We start from the raw sequence: 12,649 nt of genomic DNA, 5'->3' as shown, positions 1-12,649 counted from the left end.
TGTACAGCAATTATAAAATCTGCATGAAACTACTACTGTTTTGTATTAAAATTAAACAAACGAATATACAACAATTGCAAGATCTACATAATAATTAATGATCTGAAAAATATAAATGAGTAGAACAATTATAGAGAAGAGTAACCAAATGAAAACATGAAAGCACCATCGACGACCGTGTAATCCGACGAGGTATCAGGACTCCAAAATGTCACTTAGGAAAGACTTTTCACCGAAAGGAAATAGCATCGGATCCGAAGCAAGGAACTCACCAGAAAAAAACTAAATCCGGAGCCGACGCGAACACAGCTGCCAAATGGAACGACACTGGAGAAACTAAGATCCGAGAGAAAGAAGGCGGCATAAAAAGACAAGATAAAAAAACAACAGATAGAACAATCAAAGTCCAAGCAAAAAAAATCAAACTTTTTTCGCAAAAAAAAAACGACAAAACGAAATAACAAACACAACTTTGGAGGTCTCACAGCGGGCAAGCAGAACGACTTGCCTGGGAATCGACAAACGAAGGGAAGCAGCTGATGGGGAGCAGGTCGCTGAGGCCTGAGGGGAGAACGGAAAGGAGAGGTTTTTAATCCATGTGTTTGGTGGCAGCCTTTGTCTCTGCGCTGGACGTGGTTAATCCAGGAGTTAGTGGGGAAGCATTAGAGAAAGCATGAACGATATGGCGAGAGTTAGCAGAGCAGAAAAAACCGCCTTTTGGCACGCAAAATAATTGGCAGAATATAATTCATATAATCAAATAAGTAATTGAAATACAATATTTTGTTTTTTTAATATTTTTGTTACGGCTTGATTTACTTTTAAACAATATATATAATACTTTAAATGTTATAATATTTCATGAAATTTAGATGTGCCAATGGATCGAGTACAATTCTGTACAACGGCCCCACTTAGTTGAGATGACTCTGACTCGACTTGGTCTGTGTTAATTATGTTCTAATATAAATCAGTTGACTCTATATAATGCCTTGCGAGCCCATGAGTATCACGTACTGAGCTAACCAAATCTAAATATATTCACCATTTGACATTTTATTAAAAAAAATATCTTGGGAATTAACTTTTTTTCATACATAAGAACAGGCCATTTGTTTAAACTTGATTGTTCTTTTTCATGGAAAAAAAATGTTAATGAAGGATTTATAAGAAAGGACCAAGAGCACTTTATCAACAGACTCTTTGATTAACATTTTCCCAAAACAAACTCAAACTATGAATTGAAAACACTTTCTTTGCAGGCATTAAGGACGTGTTTACAGATTTCTCCTCTTTTTTTACTTCCAGAAATACAGATATGAGCCGATTGGACAATCGAACAATCAGATCAAAACTCAGTTTATTTATTTATTTATTTCAATTGGACCGATCGATTCAACCTGATTTTTATAACTATAGGTTTCAGAGCATATCTTTTTTGAAACTAATATATAATTCCATCTCATTTATAGGTAACAGATAATTAGCCTCAACACAAACAATTAATGGTCACGATTCTAGAACCAAATTCTATAAGCTCATTCAAATAATTGGGGTTTTCCCCTGTCCTTTTGATTGATTTTTTCATAATCTCGTGATTTTTGGATCTACAAATACAAACGGGGGTATAAAATCAATTAATTCTTGTAAAATATATATAAATTATTTTTTTGTTCTGATTGTCTTTCTCACGAGTTAATTCTGGTCACGTTAGTTTGACACAGATATGTATTCTGACAGAGTAGGTTCCATTGCTTTCATGTGCTAAGATGCTCTTCAATGATGGAATGCACTGCATTTAATTATTGCGAAAAGCATAAAGAGAGGTAAGTCGGCTTAATATCGACGCAATACAATAAATTTCAATGTTCAATATGTTCCACAAGGCCGAGAAAGAAGAGCTTACAGAAGGTCGCTCCACAATCAAGTCTTAGAAGTTAGCCAATATAGGAAAAAGTAATACTAAAAACTTTCGTGTGAAGGTTGGATCAGGGACGAAGGTGGTCTCATCACCATGCTAACTAGGAGTGCAAGGTGTTTTTGATCTTGTCGAAGCCATGGGAGAAGATGCCGAATCCGAAGAAGAAACCAATAGCAATGGTCACCAGGACAAGCAAGATCACAAAGCAGCAACACCTCAAAGGGAAACACATATCAGACCTCCTCCAAGTTTAGTTGCAGAAACTTAGAAGCCTTGTCACATTGCCTTGTTTAATCTTGAAGAGGAAGGTGGGAGAGAAGATAAAGAGAAGAGAAGATATATTATTGCAGTTTACTGGTGGTTTGGTTTGGTTACACTTAGCATTGGTAATTTGGTACTGGACAATTCAACCACTTGAAAGGAATAATTGACCTATGAATAGGACCAACCAGTTAGTTGACCAAACCTCCTAAACTTAATTTTTTAAATGACAATTACAGTTGATAAAGGCATCATATCTAGGTGTACCAGCTGGAGAAGGGAAAGAAGGTGAAGTGCAAGTCAAGGTTAGTAGCATCATCCCATTCCTCTTCCAAATCTCATTTAGAGGAACTTAATTGTCTGGTTCAACCAAAAAAGAGAACTAACTTAAGGACTACGTCTCGATTAATCGACCCTAATTAGAGTTTCAAACGGCATGAGGAGTAAAAGCTTTGTCCAAGTAGAGGGAGAGGATGAATCAATAGAAAAGAACACCACATTTCAAAATAATTTCACCATTAAGTCTTATGACATTTTTTTTTTATTAAGATCTTCTTTGTGAAGTAACTACAACAGTCAACAAAGGTTTTGGTTCATGTACCAATCCTATTCAATTTGCACAACTTACAAGGTTGATCAACAAAGAACAGTCGGCTATTCTATAACAGTGGAGAATAAGTGTACACTTTATAGATAGAGAAAGATTATAAACTCAAGCTTCCTGATAAATTACTGGTCTAGTAGCTGGATGTCAACGGTCCAAACAGGGATACTTTTTCTTGAATTCCTAGACTATTTTTCAAACCAGGAGAATATATATACTTTAGAATAGATTAGGAGTGAGCATTGTATAAGCCAAATATGATTAAGTATTCAAAATCTTCACTGAGATCCAAATTCAAATACGAGAACATTAAAATGTACACCAATTTACTCTCAATTGATATATAGTCTTAAAAAGATAACCAAATTTATGGAACAACAAATCTTTTTAGTGGAATATCAGCAGTCGAAGCGCTTGTACTAAAAATATGGAGGGCGGCTATGTCCTCTAATCAAGAAGGGACCAGTTTCTAGCGTCCATCAGAATACTCCAAAACTAGAAGTAATCAAACCAGAAAAAACAAAAACTTCAGCAACATTAAAAAAAAAAAATCGCCTGCGAGAAAATGCATCTCGAAACCCTAAACCCAGATATTCACAAAGACGTCGAATTTCACCAAAAGCTTATTTTAAACGAGAATCGGGAAGGGGAATACCTATTATGGTGCCGTGGAGGACGACGGCCGCTTGAGCTCGTTCTTTCGGTGAGCTTCATTAAAAACCTAGGGAGCGGTAACACTAAACATCAGTAAAAGCAGGGGAAGGAGAAAATGGAGAGGTCGACGGGAACAGGAACCTGACGAGCTTCAGCGCGGAGCAGGGAGACAGAGAAGAAGCAACGTCGGCTCTAGGGCTCCAAAGAAATCAAAGCTGAGAAATCAGAGGCTCCAAAATAATGCGTGTTTAATCCTTAAAAATGTTTCTTATTTTAAAAGTTCATAAAGTTCCCTAGAATCTGCATTAAAAACTCCTTCAGATTTTGTTTCGATCGATCCTTCTTCAAAGGCTTTAACTCGCATCTTTCTTTCCTCGAAACATAACAACAGTCGACGCTAGTCTTTCTTGCCTGCTTTCACATGGCGAAACGGCACGAAGTTGTCGTGATCAACTGGGCAAGACTGTGCAGACACACAGCTCCGTCGTGCCCCGTCCTATTTCCCCAATAAATGCACTGGCTAGGCACTGCCGTCTCCACGTGCCGCACTGCTACAACAGTTCACCAATCCCGACACATGCTTGTGATTTGTCACTGTTCGATTTTGGCCCTTTATGCCATTTCGTATATTTAAATATGTTTTCACCAAGGCAAGGCTCATCTCCCTCATTGGGGGACAATCAGTAAAGTCACTTGAGGAGGAAAAAAAAAAAAGACCTTTCCATCTTCAGTTAATAATTATAGTTCATATGATTGATTCTCGATTTTCATCAATCAATTTCGAACTTTTTTTTTTTTGCTAAAAAATGGTTACATTTAACAATTTAAAAAACACATAAATTTAAATGACTGTCAAGCTCTGTGAAACATTAAATCCTAGCTCCTAGAATGCAGCTAGAAATGGGCACATGCCTTCCCTTCCATTTAGAGCAACCTATAATCCTAAGTGCTGCAAATCTATAAGCATACATCTCTTTCACACTAGGCATGCAACGTTGAATTACAGAGGAACCACCAAAAATCGGGAAGCATAGGCGAGTTGGTTATGACGTATCTTTTGATTGTGTTCAAGGGTTGAAAAAAAATTCTTATAAATATGTCGTAGCTGGAGGATCGAACCGTTCTCGATTTACCTCCTCACAGATGGTTGTGGGACCGACCGTATATCCTAAGGTGGTGGATCCACCTTTATGCAGAACAGATGAACAACAAAGGAGCAATATATTTTGGATATACATTATGGAGATAGAAGATTGTAAGTAACAAGGTTATGAGAGATTGAGTCAATCTCACCTCAAAGGACGCAACAGAGATGAGCAGGACGAGCCATTTATTGTGCCAAGTGGACTCTGTGAAGTGCCTTTCTTTTTCTTGATAGTTGTGTGTCGATATGTATTTGACCTTTGCCTGGATTTACAGAGTCAACTATTCGTGTTTTTTATTAAAAAAAACTAATAAAATTATCAGTTAAACTTTAATGGTTGAACATTTAATTTTTATGTTCTTGCAGCATTAATGTGCATGAAACCAATAGCAGTTATGTTACCTTTTGTCTTCACCTTGAAGTGTACTTGCTGCCGGGGAAAAAAAACAGAGGATCCATCACTCTTCACTCATGATAAAATAAAAGCTTGACGAATTATTTTATTTTTTTATTTGTTAAATAATTGCCTTTCACCGCTAACAATGCAGAATAATAAGGTTATTTTACAATATTGGAGAATATGGCATTAAATGCTCCAATTATTTGGTGATGAGTAGGTGGCGGTGGATTCATCACGTCTGTGCCGGTATATTCTCCGGCGACAAAATACTTTATAACGAATAATTATTTAACGTTTTCTTCAAATTGTCTAACTCGAAATTGGAAATTTAGCAAAAGGCTTCCTAAACTTTTAAATGTTCACATTTGAAGGGTTTTTAATTAAATAAGAAAAAATAATAAGGCACACACAAATGCTTCAAAAAAATAGTTATATGTTTTTTTTTTAGAAAAATATATTAAATATATAAATATTAAAAATGGAAAACAAAAAACATTCATAGCTAACCTCTATCCTTCGAGCCTCTAATCCATCACATCAATCTGCCTCCTCGATTCCTCCACTCCTCTCTCTCGCTCAATCCACAAAAAGGAACCCGCAGCAGCTTCAGGAAAGCAGACGGAACCCCTCCCGAGAAGCAGTGGAACCGGAGGAGCAGGAGGAGAAACGGGTGGTGAGATCCTAACTGATCTTCCTGTTACATTCTAGAATCCTCGCCGATCCTTCGATTTGCACAAGGTAGAAATCACATCCCGAGATTCGAGGTTTAGGTTTCGGATTTCGATTGCTGCGATTGGGTTCGCGTTGCAATGTACGTTGGATTTTGTAGTGCGTTTGTTACGTTGAATGGGTCACATTTGTTTGATCAGAGGGCGTGGTGTTTAATGAGGGATTTTTTGAGTTTCGGATTCGATTTACGTTGAGTCATTGAACTATGAAAAAAGAATAAGTTACTGAATCAATGCTGGTTGTGACAGTTCTACTTTAGTGAAAATGCTTGTTTGTATTGAGTAATATGGTCTTGATGTATTTAAGCTCTTTCCTTTTTCCCTCAGTGTTGTTAAGCTCTTTCCAAAAAACAAGATGATTCAAGATGACTTCTAGGCGTCTAAAATTTTGATCGTGCAAATTGCATCAGTGTTGATCTTTGCGTTTGCTGAGTTCGATGGGCCTTTGTTTCTGCATTCGACCTCCTTTCCTTAAGGTAAATGTAGTCCCGCCGATTTATGATTTTTGAGAATATATTGTTTGATGATTGACTTGTTCTCCTGTTTTCATGTTCAGTTAACATCTTTTGACACCTGAGGCTCCACTAAAAGAGTTCTTGATGTGCCTCGAGTGAAAATGTTAGGTAGTTTTGTATTCTTGTCTGATAAGTTCTCCCAACAACAGTGAAATAATGCTATCGGTTTTACTAACCAATCTTCTATTCAGATTTTGTTGAAGGCTCACGCAGTTACGAGGGGAGTAAAGAAAGGAGATCAGATATGGAGAACTCCGAGGATGAGAGATGGCAGACAAGAATGGGGTCCCTGAAGAAAAAAGCGCTGAATGCTTCCTGCAGATTTACCCACTCTCTAAAGAAACGGGGGAGGAGGAGAGTCAATTTCAGGGTTCCTTCGGTGTCAATTGAGGATGTGAGAGATGCAGAAGAGGAGCAAGCTGTCCATTTATTCCGGAGGCAACTCATTGATAAGGCCTTGTTGCTTAATAGACATGATGACTATCACACATTACTGAGGTTAGAATCATTTAGTGATTTGCTGGTCCTTTGGTCAAAGAGTTGATGCAACTACTGAGTGAGCTTTGATTGCTAAGACGTACTCCTTATGTTAAATGGGGTTTCCTAATTATTTTTGTTGAACAGATTCCTCAAGGCCAGAAAATTTGACTATGAGAAAGCAATTCATATGTGGGCTGACATGCTTCAGTGGAGAAAAGAATTTGGAGCAGACAGAATTCTGGAGGTAGACCATTATTAAATTTTTAGAAGCAATTCGACATGCATAAATGAACATCTCTGTTGAGGTGGGCTACTGTACCTTGCGTGGAGCTGAAATTTCACTTGTTTTTGTTTTAAGGCTTCTGCATTGTCACTGGAAATTCTTGTTCCAAAGAACTTTAGGCTTAATAAAATTTCTTCCTGTGAATGAGTTTCTTTTTGTTATTGAACACTATTCTTTAAAAGAGTAAAAAGGGCAATGGAAGCACTTCAAACTGATTTTTTCTTGTCATATTTTGATGCAAGATATTGGTTACAAGGACTAAATCTTAGCCAATAATGGCAGCATGCTAATGTAGCACATGAATTTTCTACTTAGGAAAATTTTAGTATGTTTGAATCAAAATTGTTGGGGTAGATTATCAAAATCTTGTAAATTTCAGTTTTCAATATATTTCATAAGGGCTCTTATGGTGAACAAGTTGGCTGTGTTTTTTTTTTTTTGCCAGCAAATTCTTATGGTGCCTTGCAAATTCTTATGATGCCAGGCACCTAAAAGCTTATCCTTTGGGCCAAAAAGACCAGCTACTGAAGTGCAACTAATGAATTTTAGTCATTGTCTAATCATGGTCCAAATACATAAAAAAGCATGGCTCTGATATATGGAGTACATTGCACCGCATCCACTCACCAAGTGGTGTCTTGAATCAATGATGTACATCTATTGGTTTCATCACAATCGCAGGACCCACTACACCAAAGGTGTCTACAATTAACTAGTATAAAAAAAGCCAGTGATATATTTGGTCTCGTAGAAGATAATCAGAAAATGTGTAAATTGATTGGTCCAATTTTGCTTGTGAGGATATTTTCATTTATTTAATTATATGTAGTATCTGATGGATCACATGACTCTTCTATGTGTTTTAATTGATGTGCTTTTCCACATCAATTTGCACTGCAAGACATCGGCAGATATCTGTAGAGTGTGCATGTCTCTATGTTCATGTCTTCGATATGACTGATTCTTCCCATCATGTCCAGAAAGTATTGTTTATCGATGCTTTCTGACTGATCATGCTGCTGAAATCTCTTGAGTTAGGACTTCAAATTTGAAGAAATTGAGGGAGTTTTACGCTATTATCCACAAGGGTATCATGGAGTTGACAAAGAGGGTAGACCAATCTACATCGAGAGGCTTGGGAAGGCTGAGCCAAATAAGCTTATGCACATAACAACAGTTGAGCGATACTTAAAGTATCGTGTACAAGAATTTGAGAAAGTTCTGGCTGAGAAATTTCCTGCATGCTCTATTGCTGCCAAGAGACATATCGGTTCATCTACAACAATTTTGGATGTACAAGGAGTGGTATTCTTCTCTCAACAACAACCTATACAGTTTGGCTTTAGTCATTTCTTTAAGGTCAATGTTATGCGTTCATGATCAAAATTATTTTCTTGGATGCAGGGGTTGAAGAATTTTAGCAAGACCGCTAGAGATCTCTTGCTCAATATACAGAAAATAGATGGTGATTATTATCCTGAGGTACCTTTGTTTAATATGCTTTTCATTTTGCTTTTGCTGTACATTATTTTTTTTACTATTTTATTTTCACAGACACTACATCAAATGTTTATTGTTAATGCTGGCCATGGTTTTAAGCTTCTTTGGAATACTGTAAAAGGCTTTCTTGATCCTAAAACTACTTCAAAGATACATGTAAGAAACTTGTCTATCATAAAAAATATACCTAAAACTTTATTTCTTGTCTCTTCATTATTTACAAAGTCTGGAGTTGCAGGTTCTAGGAACTAAGTACCAGAGTAGACTTCTTGAAGCAGTTGATGCAGGGTTGATGTTCTTGACCATATGTTTTCATTTATTTTTTTCTCTACCTTGTATCGTTTAATCTATCATATTATATGCTTGCAGCCAACTTCCAGAATTTCTTGGTGGTTCATGTACATGTTATTATGATGGTGGATGTCTTAGATCTAATAAAGGCCCCTGGAAGGACCCAGTTATCATAAAGGTAGGATCTCACTTAACTAATATAGTGAAACATTAAATTAATATATTCATAGCATGTTTATCAACCAAGGAAGAAAATTAGTTTTTGCCATTGTTTCACCTGTAGCTTGTGCAAGGTGTTGATGCAACCTACCTGATGAAAAGAAAACATGCATGTAATGGAGACAAAAGTGTAACCCCTTGTACAAGGCTGCATTGCTTGAAGGCAAGATTACGAGCTTCTGAGCATTGCAACAACTGTTAAAAAGCTTTCTGTTATAAGTTTGCTGTTTCTAATTACAGGGAATACATAGTGATACTTCTGCAGCTGAATCTGTTTCTGATGTTGATATTGGCTCTCCTCTGATATCAGGGTCCTTTGAGTATTCTTCAGCTCATAAAGTGAGTTTGAATTAACACTTCACCTTTTTGTATACTCTGTTTTCTGAGTGAACTGGATGTCGCTGAGTATGCACATCTATTTAGAGTTCATGAGTGAGGTACTGTAAAATTGATAAAAAAAAAATAATATCAACTGAGTTTTGTCAAGGGAAAGATTTAGGGGGGAGAGAGCTGCCCCAAGCCCCTTGGTTTGACTCTGATAGATCCAATTCCTGGTAATTGGATTTTTTTTTCAACTTCTTGTTCTAAAACAGTTCCTGATCAACAATAACTAAAGGAAAATCCACTCACTCAGGACAAACCTTAGATTTGTTCCTGCCAACCCCTACACCCAAGAGGTAAAGCGAATGATCATTAGGGAATGAAATGAAGAAAATGTGTTTGCTAGAAAAAATCGTTAAATCAAAATTTAGATTGTACGGAAACTCAATCAACATCCTGCTAAACGATAAAATGATAAAGTAAAATTACAAACCAGAGGCAAACTGAAGGGCTAGCTTATGGTCCTAAGGCAAAGACTGAATTGTAGTACAGATGATTTTGGTCCTAGCTTAGAGTCCTAATTACAAAGAGTAAGTTGGCCAAATCAGTTTGTCAAAGATTCATGACCAACTAATTTAGTCAATTTCCTATTCTTGAGAAAGAAACAGTTATTTTATTCTTAAATTAATTCAAATATAAAGAGTGAAAAGGCTTCTCCCTAAAACGACACAACAAATTATAACAAAAAGCAGTCACTCTGATCGGACATGAGATAAGATATTAAAGCTTTGAGCTAATGGGCTATCTCAACTTAGAAGTTCTAGATTCACTTGTACCTCTATACAAATTAGTAAGTATTTGTTTAATTTATAGGATAAAGGTGTGGAATATTTTGATTATGAGGTATTTAATGACATTTGTGTTTTTGAAGAATATTGCAAATGGCATGTCAAACTATGAAGTTCTCTGCAAAGTAATATTGGTTCGCTTGTTGATTAGACACACAAATGTAGGTTTATTTTGATTTGTTGTGCACTCTTATCAAATTATGTTAATTTTTTTATGAATAATTAGTGTTAGATTTATTTTTTTTAAAACAATGACTAAGTAGATATTAACATAGGACCTGAACACCCCATGCATTTTGGGGTGAGATTAAAACATGTTGTCTACAAATATTTCTTATAGCCTGTTATTTTGTAATTCATTTTTCCATTATTGGATTCGGCAGGTTGGGGAAGTTAATCATGCCAAATGTCAGAACTGCGATGAACTTTTTTTCAAGGTTGATAAAGATGTACACATTGCTCAAGCTGGATGCCAGTTTTCTGTGAAAACATCAAAAACAATAAAAGACCTTGCAAATGCACCCACAAGCGCACTGCCAAATTCATTTGGTACTGACCATTGTAATTTGACTAGACAGTAGTGGTACGAGTCAAGGAAATGCAATGCATACTACTTCTGATCATTTACTATACTACAAAGATTCCCATGACATTTAGTTGATGTTCAACCTTTAACTATAAAAATAAACCAAAGATGCTAATTACCCCTGCTATTCAGAATTTCCTATCTCTTTGATTGTACTATAAATTTCAAGTTATTTCATTTGTTAAATTCAGGGAACGCTGCTGTTGATAGACACAACATCAAGGATCATTTAGATGAAGGAAAAGTACACTGTTTTGCTAGAATGTTGGTTTCATTTCTTGTAAAAGTTCTATCCTTTTTGCGTACATTAAGGTCTAGGCTTGATACAAGCTCAGAGAATATTCATTCATCAGAAGAAATGGACTTGGCACACAAGAAAAACTCTACTGCAGAAACCACCAAGAAAGATTATGTCACTGCTTGCATGGACCGTCTTCAAAAGGTTGAGTTGATGTTGAATGAACTTAGCAGTAAGCCAGCAGAGATTCCTCCAGAAAAAGAGCGGATGATAATGGATTTGATGAACAGGATAAAGTCTGTAGAGTTTGATGTTCCCAAAACAAATAAAGTAAGATTTTTTTCTGGAATCTTCTCTGAAAAGAGACAAACTATTAGGCAATGTATTCTGCATGTTGATTAACCAATGTGCTTATTTCGTGTCTATGTTTATTCTTCATTCTATTTTTATACATGAGTAATGAAGTTTTTCTTTGAACTTTGTTTTTTCCTGCATTGGCTACTGCATTTCAGTCACATATTCTTCATTCAGGTACTGCAAGCAACATTGATGAAGCAAATGGAGCTTGAAGCAACTATAGAAGCTTTGAAAGACTCTATCAACCATGTAAGTAGAAACAAACTAAAATGTGCCTTGATGTATGTTTTCCACCTTGTCTAATCAGATAGATAGGGAAAACTTGTCAGATATTATAGACATACCTTCATCTTGTGATAAGTGAGTAATTATGAATGTGCACAGTTGGCAAGTGTAAATCAATAATGGAAGATCAGTTGGTTAGGCTCTAGGAACTTTTACTTAAATTTATTGTAATCACTCCTAAGAAAATATTTGGCCTCCATCATCTATTTTGGAATGAGGACATTATGGCTTGCCTTTCAATCTTCTATCCATTTTACTTCTAATACTTGGTCATATTTCTCCTATTTTTATAATAGAGGAATATCCTTAATGCAACTATAAATTTCTGATTTCATATCTGCAGAGCTGAGGTATATCAAAAAGTTACTATTCACTTTTTGTCCTTTGGTACAAACACCATACTACTCTATTTACTTCAACATACATAAGATGCATGCTTTGGGTGCTAACAACAATTACGATGTAGTATTTTGCAAGCTTGCAGTTTGGTCTTCTCCATTTGACCGAAGTTGGCCTTGATATAAGTTTATCTTCTTTTTCTTTTTCTCTCTCTTTTTGCAGAGGAGAATATTTTGTTGATTGACTGAGGACAGATTAGCTGTAGACGGATGAGCTTTGCTGCAAAGAATACTTCCGTACTTCATCCTCTTCTTTTCTTTTGGTCATATGGAAAAAAATGTAAACAAAGTGTCAGAAAAATAGATTTCAGAAAGAGTTGCAGGTATTTGTGCAAAAGTGACGGCATTGTGAGTTTTTTGACAGTAGCATTTCCAGTATTACTTTTCAAGTGCTATAAGAATACGAGAGAAAGGTTGGTTGAAGTGCCGCAATGGTTTATGATTTGCCAAACTGTCAGTGCTTGTAATTTGTGTCATGTATCGCCTACATTTTGGTAGTTATAAACTCCCTATGTATACTTGGTTGTGTAAAGGGGAAGATATTTGAAAGGGAAGTGCTTCAACTATGATTGAGCTTGAGAGAATTCATCTTACAGAAGTTTACACTTTACAGCAA

At 36.1% G+C, this 12,649-nt stretch overlaps 1 protein-coding gene across 1 annotated transcript; it reads left to right on the top strand.

The window, feature by feature from the left end:
- The first annotated feature begins 6,110 nt into the window (after window positions 1-6,110).
- On the top strand, window positions 6,111-12,599 carry LOC141834075 (phosphatidylinositol/phosphatidylcholine transfer protein SFH13-like). Its single transcript, XM_074721522.1, has 15 exons — window positions 6,111-6,188; window positions 6,269-6,335; window positions 6,419-6,725; window positions 6,852-6,951; window positions 8,029-8,295; window positions 8,395-8,472; window positions 8,545-8,646; window positions 8,729-8,778; window positions 8,860-8,959; window positions 9,065-9,163; window positions 9,241-9,339; window positions 10,553-10,718; window positions 10,947-11,323; window positions 11,525-11,599; window positions 12,197-12,599. Exons 2-15 carry the CDS (start codon window positions 6,329-6,331, stop codon window positions 12,212-12,214), a joined length of 1,845 nt encoding a protein of 614 aa, XP_074577623.1. The 5' UTR covers window positions 6,111-6,188; window positions 6,269-6,328; the 3' UTR covers window positions 12,215-12,599.
- Window positions 12,600-12,649: the final 50 nt, after the last annotated feature.

Source organism: Curcuma longa, chromosome 1 (genome assembly GCF_044706935.1).
Source record: "Curcuma longa cultivar G26 ecotype Majalengka, Jawa Barat chromosome 1, ITB_CL_G26_1.1, whole genome shotgun sequence".
Classification (NCBI taxonomy): Eukaryota; Viridiplantae; Streptophyta; class Magnoliopsida; order Zingiberales; family Zingiberaceae; genus Curcuma; species Curcuma longa.
This window is presented reverse-complemented; position numbering and strand designations above follow the sequence as displayed.

Bases quoted from the DNA above. Each gene is read 5' to 3' on its own strand.
- LOC141834075 (XM_074721522.1), top strand. The intron at 6,726-6,851 runs GTTAGAATCATT...TTTGTTGAACAG, and splicing joins GACTATCACACATTACTGAG to ATTCCTCAAGGCCAGAAAAT. The intron at 11,324-11,524 runs GTAAGATTTTTT...TTCTTCATTCAG, and splicing joins ATGTTCCCAAAACAAATAAA to GTACTGCAAGCAACATTGAT.